The sequence below is a fragment of the Debaryomyces hansenii genome (assembly GCF_000006445.2).
Source record: "Debaryomyces hansenii CBS767 chromosome A complete sequence".
In the NCBI taxonomy this organism is placed as follows: domain Eukaryota; kingdom Fungi; phylum Ascomycota; class Pichiomycetes; order Serinales; family Debaryomycetaceae; genus Debaryomyces; species Debaryomyces hansenii.
Window position 1 is genome coordinate 643,874 of NC_006043.2, and position 14,342 is coordinate 658,215.

Below are 14,342 nucleotides of genomic sequence, written 5' to 3' on the forward strand. Positions count from 1 at the left end.
CAATTGATGTCTATTTTAAACCAGTTTTTGATTTTTTGATTTTTGCCACAACGGGTTCGCTAATACCCTTATTTCCATGTGCACCCAAACCTTCTCCTTTACTCCAACCTAATTTCTCCAATAATTTCCTACCGATATTATTGGTGCCGATCTCTGGAGCAGAAGCACCAACAATATCTCCTTCTCTGCTTTGAGCACTCGATTCAGATTTATTCCGACCTCTGGATCTATCTTTCTTAGAATTGCCATCTGATCTAGTGATTTCATCTTTAGGCCTCTTTTGATCTATTCTATTGAAGATTGGCCTTTGTCTCAGAACATTACCAATTTGGTCATATCTTGGTAAGTAGTGAAACGTTTTTCTATTTTTGGAAACTTTAACAAACAGTTTCAATCCAGTACCACACTTTAATGATTTCATATTGTAGAAATTTGATATTTTAATAACTGTTTTATTTCCATGTGGGTCTAGTGGAGGGAAATTCATGGAATCTCTTGAAGTATCGTGTAAGAAAGTTTCAAACTCGTAGCAAATATCCTTGATATGTAATGAGTAAGGATATTTAACTAATAAATCATGTTTCGCAATTCCTCCTTCATATCTTGCATCTTCGCGGCGTTGTTTCTTTGATCTTTTAGCCTGGCGATGAACCTGATATTGGTCTTGCAATGATTCACGCATATCTATATCTAGTTGCATTCTATCGAGATCTAATTGTTTCTTTTTACCCTTACCTTTAGTTTTCAATCTCTCGGTCGAAGGAATATCTAAGTCCATAAAGCTCTGTTGTTGTGATTTAGTGAAAGCAATCATAGCTGCTAAATTTTCGTCTTCGCTATTTGCCCCCTCTTCTTCGTCTTCCGAAGTTTCAGAAATATATACGTCCGAATAGTTAGGGACTTCGATTGCCTCTTCATCTATTAATCCTTTCGTAATAAACTTCATAAAGCTGTTTAATCTATGCTCTCTAACACCTTTCAGTAAAACGTAGTCGACTAAGTCATCCTCGTCAATCCACAAAAATTGGTCATCTGATCCCGTTAATTCAGCACATTTTGTATAAAGCTGATTATTTATACCAAACCTGACGTTTGAGATTGAAACTTGAGAAACATCGAATTCATAGTCTTCGGGAAGAAAGCCGTATTCAATCTCTGATGGATCTTTTTCACCTTCGTCATTGTCTTCATCGTCATCATCATTATCTGAAGATGAAGCCATGATATCGAAATTAGTTTCACTCTCGTACTCATCGGAGTCTACCTCAAGCTTACCATCACGCATAACTTGTGCAATGTAATCTTTATACCCGCCAAAGTCATCATCAGAAATGTCAGAAACGTTCTTTTCCATGTTAGGAAGCATTTTCTTTTCATCAATAAAGCCTTTTGTAGATATCTTATTCAATTGGTTAACTGACATAAGTTCCGTTGTTGATTGGCCATTTTCATCTCTCTTCGTTTGCAAAGAAACCTTTCCAATATTTAGAACCGGATCATAATCAAGACCCCCGCCTATATTATCGATATCATTTTGGGTTGATGATTTTGGCAATTTACTTTGAATTAATAATGATGTCTGTGGCTTTACAGGATTATGGTCCTTTAGAATCTCCGCATCACCTGTATCATCTATTATAAACGCTTCTTCCTCTTCTTCCTCTACTTCCTCTGCTTCATCTTGTTCATCTTGTTCATCTTGTTCATCTTGTTCTGATTCAGTCTGACTTTCTATTCCACGATGCTCATTGTGCTCGCTTTCGTTTTCATCCTCTACTTCTTCTTCTATTTCCTCTTCTACATCATCCGACTCTCCTTCGTCATTAGTCTTTGATATTTCACCTCTACCCACTAGATCTGAGTCAAGCGACGTATTCGATGATGCCAAATGAGCCACAACTTCATCAATAGCATCATCTTCGCTTTCCTCAGATAAAATATCCAAAATCGGTGATTCGGGAACATGGGCCTCCTGCAGTGGTGGCGAATTCATACTATCGAGTAAGTCCTGATGAACCTTCGGAATGCCACTTTTACCTAGCTTTTTGAATAGATCTGCACTTGGATCATATACCTGCTTAGCCTTAACGAATTCTATAGGTCTATTACGCAATGGCTGCCTTAATGTATCCTCTATGTGCTTATCCGTGTATCCAACCTCTTCGTATAAATGACGACGTCCTGGTCTTCTAGATAAATTTTTCATACTACTCTGAGATACCTTTGTATCTATCTCGGGAATATATACGTTGTCATCGAGATCCATTAGTTCTGGGATATCAATATTTGTCGATCTAGGAGTTCCATGATTTTTCGATGAGCCCATGCCGGTCTTTTTCTTATTCTTATTGGTTTTAAACCGTCCAAAATTGGAACCGCCACCACCTCCACCTTTATCTTTTTTAGGGTGGCTCTTTCTACCTCCTCTTTTCGGCATTATATAGTGTTTTTATTATAAAGAAGTATATTAAATTAGTTCATTGCCATAATCCTTAAGTGCTGATATTATCAAAATTGCAAATTACACAAAAAAGTGTTCCTATCGTGGGGCAATATTAGCGGTTAATTAGTAAACTTATAAGTATAAGCAAATAGTTTACTATTTGTATTGAAGTAAAGTATGAGTAATAGGGATAGTAGCGAACATGGTGATTCTTCGAACAAAATAGCTTCAAATGAATGTAACGAAGCTACCAAGTTGGGGTTTAATTTCACCCAATTATGGCTGCAGATAACAACAACCTATTCTCTAATTGACAGAAACGATAGCAATATGTTTAATAGAGACGAAAGAGTTGAGTCAGAGCAGGAGAAAAAATCAGTAGTTATATTGGGCAAAAAGTATGATGATATATCCGTGGATGATGGAGTTATAGAACAAGATATATATTCTAAAATTTGGTTAACGTACAGAACTGGATTTGAGCCCATCGCCAAGTGTTTAGATGGACCCCAACCGTTGTCGTTTGTTCAGTCGATGGTCTTCAATCGGAACCCGATTTCCAGCACATTCAATAATTTTCACGGGCTTCTTGATAATGACAACTTCACTACGGATGTTGGGTGGGGATGCATGATAAGGACGTCCCAGGCATTGCTAGCAAACACATATCAATTGCTCTTTCTAGGCAGAGGGTTTAGCTATGGTAGAGATAGAAGTCCGAGGCACGACGAGATTATAGATATGTTTATGGACGAACCCAGAGCGCCATTTTCGTTGCATAATTTCATCAAAGTGGCATCAGAACTGCCATTAAAAGTCAAACCAGGACAATGGTTCGGGCCGAATGCTGCTTCCTTATCTATAAAGAGGTTATGCGATAATGTTTACGAGAGTAATGGGACTGGGAGGGTGAAGGTCGTTATCAGTGAGAGCAGCAACCTATATGACGATATTATCACGCAAATGTTCACAACATTGAACCCTGTGCCAGATGCAATATTGGTATTGCTACCTGTGAGACTAGGTATTGATAAGGTAAACCCCTTGTACCATGCAAGTGTATTAGAATTGTTGGCCTTGAGACAATCGGTAGGAATTGCTGGTGGTAAGCCTTCCTCGAGTTTTTACTTCTTTGGCTACAAAGGTAATGACTTGTTGTACCTAGATCCTCATTATCCTCAATTTGTTAGAAACAAGACATCCGTATACGATACATATCATACCAATCTGTACCAGAAACTTAGTGTTGATGATATGGATCCTTCGATGATGATTGGAATTTTAATCAAAGACATAAACGACTACGAAGATTTTAAGAGCAGCTGTACGAAATCATCCAACAAAATACTTCATTTCCATCCTACATCAGAAAAGGCAGATAGAAGAGGCTCTCTAAGTGAATTTAAGAGAAAAAATTCCGAATTCGTCTGCATCGAGTCTAAAGATGTACAAAGACGTGAAGATTTCATCACGATAGATAACGTTTCTCGTGATGATTTGAATAATATGGAAGGATTTATTGATATGGCTGACGAATTTGACAGTGAAATCGATCAAAATAACAAAGACGATAACTTTGATGATGATGAGCCAGTTAATGTTTCACAGACAAGCATAGGAGAAGAGTACACCTCAACCGCAGGCTCAAGGCCATGACTAGTTAGTTTTTAGATAATTGCTCTTATATTGTTTGTTCTTGCTGGACAAGACATAATACATATATGCCATTAAGGTCGTGTAAAATCTCAAATATTTTGTAGAATTTAAAATCCTACTGGCTTTTATACTCTGTATTAACCATTTCCTTTGTTACGAAGGTACTTAATTCATACTCATCTCTCATAATTCGCCTGAACGCCATCGTGTTTGTGTTCTATATTACCAATTGTCTGCATTTGTAATATAGATAGAATCATTCTTTTTTCTTTTATAGAAGAGAATACCAAAAAGCAATTAGACGATCCAGATTCATTAATAATCCAAGAAACTCGGACTCACACAACACATCTATAAACCATGGTATCTGATAGTCTTAAGATATGTACTGTATGTGCAGCTAATAATAATAGATCTATGGAATCACATAAACAACTAAAAGATGCTGGTTATAATGTTAGGTCATTTGGTACTGGTTCAGCAGTAAGGTTACCAGGACCTCTGGTAGACAAGCCAAATGTATATGAATTCGGCACCCCCTACGACGATATCTATCGTGATTTGACAAGTCAAGAATATCATAAAATGTATGAATCAAATGGGCTCATTCGCATGATTAATAGAAATAGACATATAAAAAGGGCTCCGGAAAAGTGGCACAACAACGCATCTGCCGGTAAGTTTGATTTAGTAATAACGTGTGAAGAGAGGTGTTTTGATCTCGTTCTTGATGACCTTATGGTTAGACTTGTGAATAAGGATCAAGCTGACACCGAAATCAAACAAGCTGTTCATATTATTAATATTGATATCAAAGATGACTACGAGAATGCGGTTATAGGAGGCAAGGGTATTTTGAAACTAGTGAATATGATCCATGAATTCAGGAATACAAATAAACAGAGAAGACTTGATCATGATTTTGACGATGAATCAGATACTATTTTAGAAGATCAAATGATGAAACTTTTGGCCAAATGGCAGCAAGAGCATACCCATTTACCTACTTTATATAGTGTTGCATATTATTAACTGTATAGAATGTATTTTAATTATTTATGAATATAGGTCTAACATTTATGGCCAAATATAAGAAAACACGTGAAAAGCGATGGAACCCAAATTCAATTTCCATATCAAGAAGACATAAAACTCCTAAAGCTAGCAAATACAGTAATTGCAATGCCTCCGAAGCCAAATATAAGTAACAAGAAGGCTAAGCTATATAATAGTCGATCTATCAGAGCCGAGCTTACAGATCCGAGCTTTAATGAGGGTAAATTATCAGTTCCTGACTTCTTATCCTCAAGAAACTTCGAAATAAAATCCTTTGAATTATCACAATTAAACTCGAAATATGCATCCTCAACAAGATGTTTTCAAAGTCTCCCGAGAAAATTAAGAAGAAGAACTGCATCTCACAATGTTAAGCGTATTCCTAAGCGATTAAGAAACAGGGCATTAAGAGAAATGCAAAATTCAATTAATGGATTACCACCCAAAAAGAAGCATTTACGTGGAAGGGAATTATACAGATTGAAAATGTCCAAAAGATTACTAAAGTTAGCATCAAGAATTAAATCCTTAAGATCGATTCCATCTGAAGATATTCAAAATAAACCGTTAAAGTTACGTCAAAAATTGAAAATTTTGGATGAACAAATAAAGCTGCTTTGCAAGAATACAGCTAAACCAACTTTAAATAATAAAATGGGGTCGTACGATAATACGGGAATAAATGCATTTGCCTCTAAACCAAGAGGAAACTTAAAATATGCAAAGAGACAAAACAACTTTGTTTGGATTCCTACCCACGTATGGCACGCAAAGAGGTTTCATATGATTAAGAAATGGGGTTATCAAATACCCCTTGAACCAACTCAGAAATGTTTTAAATCTACTAATAGGGCTTCAAGAAATGAAACGATAATATATGATACCTCGTACTATGACTGCTTAATCGTGGAAACTGTCAACAGTGCGGAAGCTAACACCTTTTTGAATATCATTACAAAACTAAAGGGGGATATACCTAAAAAAATATTAAGCGGCCATAAATGTTATGATGATTGGTTATTTAAGGATGGGAAGAGAATTGGGATGGGCTTAGTCTTTTCTGTCGAAGATTTAAACAAAATATTAATTCGAGTTCATCCGTCGTTGTATGATGAATTTTTTGAATATGTCAAATCATTGTTGAAAGTATCTGAAACGGGCAATAATGTTTTTGATTGTCGGTACTCATTAGGTAGTATAGAGCTTAATGGCCCCAAATCCGTTAATTCTTTAAGTAAAGTACTTCATTTAAACTCTTCAGATCCAATTACTAAAAACTGGTTTGAGTTAGCAAAGTTAAATGACCCCAATTCTGTACCTAATGGAACAACCTTTAGTTTTAATATTAAAGACCCAAGATTTTTCAAATCTCCCACGAATGTACCTTATAATACTGACGTTGTCAATTTTAACGATTTAATTGTTCGCTTATCTCAAGAAAGAACAATTGATATAGATACCCTCGACGTACTATTGGATAATGGTAAGAGAAATAATACCTACTGCGACCAACTCTCGACAAAGGAGATAAGCCGTGAATTTCAAAAGGACAAAGTTGTCCAGAAAATGCACGAATTTCCTGTTTTAATCACCAAATTGAAATCATCAAATAACTGGACTCTTATATGCCCGTGGTATTGGACATTGCCAATCTGGCTAAAACTAAATCAGATCCATCATATAAGTACGGGTGGAATAAAACAATTACATCAAATAAACTTTGAACATTGCAGAGCCCTGTATCCGATTGATTTTCAATTTTTGAAGGAAGGATATTTAGAAAACAAGTTCAAAAGCACAATCGCCGAAGCACAATATGCGAAAAAGCCAAAATCCAAAAGACCAAAATATGAAATATCTGAAGGCATTATTAGTCCATTTGGATGTGATTGGGATTTCTTGCAGAAGATGATATTTGCATCAAGCCTTAGTAATAACAGTACATTATGTACCAAAAACCAATTTGGAAATTTTGATGAAAATCTTATCAGGAAGGTTGAATCTGTTAACGATGTTATCGCTCTTGTTAAACAATGTCAATCTAATGACCAAATTCCGATAGAGTTGTATGATAAGCACAATCCACAACATATTAAGTTCATCAACAAGTCTCTGTTCGAACATATGGACGAATTCCCAAAAGTGCCTGTTTTACAGATAAACTTACAGATTCAAGGGAGAGGCAGTATTCAAGATAATTCAAGAATCTACAGAATTCCTTCCGAAACCAGAAACCAATACCTAAGAGGTACGTTCGACCATTGCCCACCGCCTACAGATCTAATTGGATTTGTGACAAGTGGTTCCTACAATTTAAACCTAGGATTCGCATCAGGAATTGGATGTATAGTAGCAAGTCATAAGGATGAGCTTGTATTGGTTAGAAATGTTGGATCATCCTTGACAAGGTTAGCAAAGTGGTCTATTATATAAGGTATATACGATCTTAATGCAAAACTATAATTTCCAAAGTTAGTGTTACCCGCACGTCTCACCGACTATTTAAACGTCGTCGATCCGCCAGAAAACTCCGTTTTCTGTTATACTTTTTTTCTTCATACTTACCTTGAGATGTTATAAGAGATCAAGTAGTCTTATAACCAGAATTTCTTGTTGGCATTGCACAGCGCTGCAAGAAGGCTTCTGCCAACTTTTCTATAATTAGTGAAGTGTGGGTCTTTTAATTTTTGATTTCAGCTAATTCTATGAATAGAAATTTTTCATTCATATTTAATTTTAACTACTTTAAGTCAGATGATTTAAAATGGATAAAATTATAATATAGAACTTAATATTTCAGTATGTTTTAGTGATGTTGCCCAAATTAATGTATATCGATGCACAGAATCGAGTAGATGTATATGTATATTTCGCAAGGCATCGCTACACGCATAGTATTGTAGCATATCTCCTTGGAAATCCGAAAATAACCTAATTCATTATTCTATAGCCTATGTGTTCATCGATATTTTAATTATTCTAACGCATGTAGAGAAGATTACTTGTTGAAAGTGAAAATTCGAATAAATTAGTATTGTGCCATCATTAAAAAAATCTCTTGAAGAATATCGGTCAAACGTATGAAGACAAGCGTGACTAAAGATCACGAATTAACAGCATATGTTCATAAATAGAAACTTCACATATACAGCCCAACTAAACAACTAAATGAATCCTACCCCGTTATCAACAACTGCTCTTGTTTACGGCAATCCTGATACAGATACGGAGAGCCTGATCATACAACCTCCTATAATGACTCCTGACATACGACAAGTAAACATCTACGGCGCATCTCGAAAACACACGGAATATTAGCGTATCTTCGATTTCATCGATCTCGAAAAAGAAACCTGTTGCAATTATTGAAACAGCAATTTCTGCCGCATACAAGTTTTAGCAAAATCATTTCATGTGCAGTTTCAAAAAATCACTGAACTCTTGAATTGTCCAGCTCTATGTTATGATATGTGCACATCACATAATCCCACATTCTCAAAATCACTACCACAGTTTTCTATTTAACCATGTGTTGCTTATCCGGTAATTTCTTCCTTACTATTGTTCGCTACCATGTGTCCTGCCGTACTATTATCTTCTATGATTGAGATCCACAGTATATGCAGCTTAGAAATTATTACTATTTTTATCATCTGATATTTTGATTATTGACCCTTTCGTGGAATGTTGCCTGAACGATATGCATAGTTGAACCATAATTTACGGTCAAATCTGTACCACATGTACGTTGCATTCTCTTCTGGTTCAAGATCCAGCACCGTAATAGCGGAAAACCTTTTCAAAGTTTATTTATAGTTACGCCGCACAGCTGCCTCGGGACCCAATTGGGGAAAGATACTTCCGCATTAAGGTACAGCCAGTAGACATACATACGTCCAGCTTTTTGATAGCGATAAAAAATTTTCTTTCCCTTTAATTAGTCAGACAATAATTTAATTACTAGCTATTGATAAGATTCACAGATATAAAAGAAGAGGTGGGCGCCGGTTCTTTAATTTATTTTATTTTTCTTGTTCATACTTAGTATAATTTCAAGTTCCCAATTCACTCGCTAATATGCAATTCTCAAAAGTTTTAATCCCAGCTGCTTTAGCTGCTTACGTTTCCGCTTCTAACGTCACTGTTACCACTGATGTTGTTGTCACTGACTACACCACCTACTGTCCAGAACCAACTTCTGTTGTTGTTAACAACAAGACTATCACCGTTTCTGAAGCCACCACTTTAACCATCACTGGTCCATGTACCATCCCAACCACCTACACTACCAGCAATGCTGAAACCAGTGCTCCATCTGTCACTTCTGTTGAAAACGGTGCTGGTAAGGCTGTTGTCGGTGCTGCTGCTGGTGTTGCTGCTATCGCTGCTGCTCTCTTCTAAGTTACTTAGTTGTGTTATTTAAGATTTTAGACGACGGCTCACGCTGGTCGATTACTTTTGAAAATGCCCTGCTAGATTATTAGTATTTAGAGTTTCTATCGGTATATTTTTTTTCATTTCGAGCTCCTTCAGAGCACCCTTTTAATATAATTGTACCGATACTGTCGGTTCTAGTGAAATACAATGTAGTTCCATTATTATTTCTAGTTATGCGGCAAGAAAGCATAATAATAATAATAGCAATTGGTTCCTTTAGTTGTCTTAGGTAGTTTACAGTTGAAGAGAACGATTAAATAATAGTATGCTATTGTAATAACTATATAGTAGATTAGTAGAATATACAGGAAACAAATTACAAACAACACCATAATAGTATACCAATATTTGGCCATATTACGCCAATGATGATGATGATGATGATGATCATAGTAGTGATAATAATACATTAATAGAAGTATGTGTTGGAATTATGATTACTCGATTCAATTGTGGCTACCCTTCCCCATAAAATTATTGATATCTGTTCAATTAGGTCTTCTGATAGAATAATATATATGCATTCTTCGTCGTTTCTTCGTCGCCGCCGTTCAATACTTCATCTTTTTCAAGTTCAGTAATTTGGGTGTCATCAATTCTTATCCATTGATTATCAACCTTCTTATCATTCGATTCCTCCTCGTTATCGAAAACCGATGATTTTCTCAATACATCACTGGTATAATGGCCCCCCTCTGCACTGACACCATGATGGTATACAACACCGAATAATTTATAATGGTTACTGATGTTGCCTGAATGTTTATATAATGGAGATAAAACTTCATTAGGGATTGTCAAATGATGAGAGTACTCTATTTTCTTACGTAACTTTTCAATACTTCCCAAAGGTCTTGAACCATTTGATGATGTATTTGATGATTGCTCGTTAGATGGAGTGCTTTCTTTCTCTTTTTCTTGCTGGTATGAGAATCTCTTCAAATGAATTATTAAAATATTAGGCAATTGATCAATAAAAGTTTGCTTCTTAGCAATAACCTCTTTGTTAGAAGAAGACTTGTACGGAATGTTCTCTGGCTCATTCAATTGCTTGAATGCATCTTCAACAGTAGTGATAGAGGAGTCTGAAATGTCCAATTGAATACATTGGAAAGGATCCAATGTGATCGATTGGCTTTCTTTATTTTTAGGTATTTGTAATACTGATCTAAATTGACCTCCGAAAATTGTTGTTATTGGAGATGGTTCAATTTCAACGGTTCTCTTAGCGCTGATTTTCTTGTTGTTGGATCCTACCTCTGACCAACCATTACTTTCATGATCAGAGACTTCTTCCTGGTGAGTGGTGTCTTGATTTTCCAGCTTGGACTTCTTAATGATTTTCATAGTATTCTTAATATTCAACTTGAATGCATTTAATTTGAGTTGATCAATATCTTCGTTTTGCTGTTGGAATTGTTGAATTAATAAATCAGTTTGAGGGGTGTTCAATCCCTTAATCGATCCAACAAATTCTTCGTGTAACCCATCCAAGAAGTATCCTAAGAATTCTTCGGCATCTTCCTGTTGACCCCATTTCAAATGTGAGAATTTTTCATGTGTAATCAAACTCATATAAAAATTATCTGGAGAAATCGGTTTCATGCTCGATGGTTGACTAAACTCCTTCCAGAATTTAATCACTATATCTAATAACGGAGTTGTTGATTTTTGGCTTAAGGAGCCAATGGATTTACTTTCAACTAACTTAAGAGTCTTATTAAATGGTTCACAATATAATAAAACTTGCAAGATTGCATTCATGTAACATATATTCCCGGTGTTGGTCAATCCTCTAGGCTTTACGCGGAAAATTGGACAATTATTGTAAGAGTTCATTACTGAGTAATTATTATCAAACATTATCTTCAACATTAAAATTCCTAGCGGTTGAGAAGAATCTAAAGCTAATATATTGTTTACCTGTGTATTGTTTGTGGAAGGACTAATACCTGTTGTTGAACTGGAAGCAGATATTTGGCTAGGTCCTGTAGAAGGTTTCGGTTGTGACTTTGATTTCTTGGCTGGTACGGTTGCTGTTGTTTGTAAAAATGAAGCCCAATTAGCGGACTTGTTATCTTTATTTATATCTGTTGAATCTTCCCCTTCAAGATCGACTTCATTACTGTTATCATTAAATTTATTACTATTATTATCATCATTATCATTAGGTCTATGAGTATTGTAATTATTATTCTCAATAGTTTTGTGAGTAGTATTGGTATTGTAATCTATAATTGTGATATTACTATTTCTATTAATTACTAAGCTTTGCTTTTCATTATTTTCTGACCTGATAAATTCGTTCAATCTTTCGTTTTTCTGTTTCACTAATTGATTTCTTTCAGACGCTATTGATTGTTGTGATTTAATAAAGTCCTGGGCGGTTTCGTTGAAATATAATGGATAAGACATTGGTTTGTTAGAAGACGTCGATGGTGTTTTCTCTTGACCCTTCTTTGTAGTTGACTCTAAAGTGACATGCTTCTTCACTTGTTTGCTGGTTTCATGGTTGGTATCTGTAGACGATGAGGTATCCGATTTACGCTGGTCAGTCTGTGCTTTCTCGTCGGCCGGATTCTCTGGCTTATTTTCATGTTTCCATTGATCTTGTGGGTGTGGGTGTGGGTGTGGGTGTGAAACTGGCGGGGTCTGTTGGTGATGTTGATACTGGTTTGGGACGTTCGACGAAACTGTCGACGAGGACCTTGACCTATTCGAATTAGATATGTACGGCTTGGATTTATTATTATGGTTCATTTTAGGCCTGTTGTTCATCATTGCATTCATGTTCATATTTCCTCCTCCACTCATGTTTGGCATTCCTGGATATGGCTGCCCCGGATACTGTGGCATTTGCATTGGGTACCCTCCGTACGCTTGAGTATATGGATTGAAGTCTGAGTACGGTGCGTTCGGGTGCATCATATACGGTGTCATATATGGATAATACTGGTTAGGTACCATTTGTGGTGTCCCATACATGTACTGAGGGTATATATGTTGTTGTTGTTGCATTTGCTGGTTCATGACTCCCGGAGAAGGAACACTCGGTGAAAAGCTAGCAGCGTCGCTGCGGAAACGATTGGGGCCACTATTCGATGTGTTCGAAGATGTAGACATATGTGTTTATATTATTCGGTGTAATATGACGACGTAATTAACAAAACATGAAATAAATGAAGATATATTCTTGGAATCGTTTTCTTCAACTATTATTATCGGTGTTGAATTTTCCTAATTACCAATTATGAAATAAGAATATCTTCCTTTTCCTTTAAATAAAATGCAATTTAACTCTTGATGAATGACTGATGAATATAAATAATCCAATATTTATATGTTATATACAATGTATGTGGTTTATGAATCTGTTTACTTAATGAAAATCAATTACCAATATTTATCGCCCTAGTGGCCATTTATGTGACAACAGAAAAAAAATTGAAAAATTGGTTTTGTGCCATTTTGTCAACTTTTTTTTTCGACGAAATTTTTTTGGTTGGGTGAAGGGTGTCTATTATGTAAGCATTGACCATACATTATCCAGGGACAATATGGTGAAATAACGGTGGGTATGTGGTGAGTTAGTGGCTGCTATAGATAACGCGATGAGATGACAGCATATGGGCAACTTGGATAGGTGTCTGGTTTGGTTGTGGGGCAGGAGTGAACGGAAATAACGGGTTATTGGGTTGTCGTGACATTTTGCAATTAAATCATCTGTGTCCATCATATAGAGTCCAGCGGGTGTAGACAAGGTATCGTAGGGAGATATGGGGCAATGAGTATCAGAGTCATTGTCCAGGGTATCAGGCGTGGTCTGGGGTACGTAGGATGCCTGGAATTCGTCACAAGAACAGTACCATGACTTCAAGTCTACGACATACAGCTCGCGTTTTGTTGCAACCGCTGCGTCTAGTTCTTTCTGGAGCCGAGTTCTCTCGACGGAATTAGCCGAAAACATAGTAGTTGGTTTCAGAGTATTGGTCGGGATATTAAGGATACTGGTGGATTTTGGTATCGTTGTGAGTTCACCAGCGTCGTTGATAGTGAGCCCGGCGTTGTGCAACATTTTTTCTAGATTCAAATGAGCCAACCTTTGGCCGATTTCGGCCATTCTCTTTTTAGATACTCTTCCTTTAGAGCTTTCTCTGATCTGTTTCACCTGTGTTACCTTGACGCTAATTGGAAGGCAAGCATTGGAACCGGTAGATTCGAACTTCCCCTGGAGGTAGTTGGCGCCAAGTTCGTTAACTAGGTTTTCGTCGGTCCCTTCTTCGCAATAAACAACGATATTTATATTTCTCGGATCAGAAAGAATGCTCAAGGCGTCTGCAAAGGCTCTTCCGAATGTAAATGCCAATAGGATACTCTTGTTCTCGTCTATCACCAACACATCTTTCTGATGGCAGTTCTCCACCATCCCTTTCTCTGAAATTTCTTGTATTTGGGAATAAATAGCTTGCAATTGAATCGTTTGACTCTCTTCCAAGACCTCTGACGCCTCTATCTGGTTCTGTAGAAATTTTAGCAAAATTTCAAGATGTGATTCCCAATGAAATAGATCTTGTATTAACAGCGGTAGAATGCTCAAGATAGCCGAATTTTCTTGTAGAAGGAAATCATCGTCGTCATTAAAGCTATTTTCATCACTTCCTTGCATTGCAGAATAACATTTCACAACTTAGAAATGTGGTTTATCAATAATGATCTATCGACTAGTTCATAGCGAAACGCGACTCAAAAT

The 14,342-nt window shown here is 36.4% G+C and overlaps 7 protein-coding genes and 1 non-coding gene across 8 annotated transcripts; 5 read left to right on the forward strand and 3 right to left on the reverse strand. All coding sequences in view use genetic code 12, as the record gives it.

The window, feature by feature from the left end:
- Window positions 1-10: 10 nt before the first annotated feature.
- On the reverse strand, window positions 11-2,437 carry DEHA2A07810g (DEHA2A07810p; the record flags this gene model as incomplete). The annotated part of the gene is made up of 1 exon (XM_456670.1): window positions 11-2,437. The coding sequence occupies one exon, from the start codon at window positions 2,435-2,437 to the stop codon at window positions 11-13; it is 2,427 nt and encodes an 808-aa protein (XP_456670.2).
- A 183-nt stretch (window positions 2,438-2,620) lies between these two features.
- DEHA2A07832g (DEHA2A07832p) lies at window positions 2,621-4,099 on the forward strand (the record flags this gene model as incomplete). The annotated part of the gene is made up of 1 exon (XM_456671.1): window positions 2,621-4,099. One exon carries the CDS (start codon window positions 2,621-2,623, stop codon window positions 4,097-4,099), a length of 1,479 nt encoding a protein of 492 aa, XP_456671.2.
- A 360-nt stretch (window positions 4,100-4,459) lies between these two features.
- Window positions 4,460-5,131, forward strand: DEHA2A07854g (DEHA2A07854p; the record flags this gene model as incomplete). The annotated part of the gene is made up of 1 exon (XM_456672.1): window positions 4,460-5,131. One exon carries the CDS (start codon window positions 4,460-4,462, stop codon window positions 5,129-5,131), a length of 672 nt encoding a protein of 223 aa, XP_456672.2.
- A 150-nt stretch (window positions 5,132-5,281) lies between these two features.
- On the forward strand, window positions 5,282-7,588 carry DEHA2A07876g (DEHA2A07876p; the record flags this gene model as incomplete). The annotated part of the gene is made up of 1 exon (XM_456673.1): window positions 5,282-7,588. One exon carries the CDS (start codon window positions 5,282-5,284, stop codon window positions 7,586-7,588), a length of 2,307 nt encoding a protein of 768 aa, XP_456673.2.
- Window positions 7,589-7,712: 124 nt separating this feature from the next.
- Window positions 7,713-7,849, forward strand: SNR19. Its single transcript, XR_003013363.1, has one exon. It is a non-coding gene; the product is annotated as a U1 RNA (small nuclear RNA).
- A 1,383-nt stretch (window positions 7,850-9,232) lies between these two features.
- On the forward strand, window positions 9,233-9,556 carry DEHA2A07920g (DEHA2A07920p; the record flags this gene model as incomplete). The annotated part of the gene is made up of 1 exon (XM_456674.1): window positions 9,233-9,556. The coding sequence occupies one exon, from the start codon at window positions 9,233-9,235 to the stop codon at window positions 9,554-9,556; it is 324 nt and encodes a 107-aa protein (XP_456674.1).
- Window positions 9,557-10,084: 528 nt separating this feature from the next.
- DEHA2A07942g (DEHA2A07942p) lies at window positions 10,085-12,715 on the reverse strand (the record flags this gene model as incomplete). Its single annotated transcript, XM_456675.2, has 1 exon — window positions 10,085-12,715. One exon carries the CDS (start codon window positions 12,713-12,715, stop codon window positions 10,085-10,087), a length of 2,631 nt encoding a protein of 876 aa, XP_456675.2.
- A 397-nt stretch (window positions 12,716-13,112) lies between these two features.
- Window positions 13,113-14,258, reverse strand: DEHA2A07964g (DEHA2A07964p; the record flags this gene model as incomplete). The annotated part of the gene is made up of 1 exon (XM_456676.1): window positions 13,113-14,258. One exon carries the CDS (start codon window positions 14,256-14,258, stop codon window positions 13,113-13,115), a length of 1,146 nt encoding a protein of 381 aa, XP_456676.2.
- Window positions 14,259-14,342: the final 84 nt, after the last annotated feature.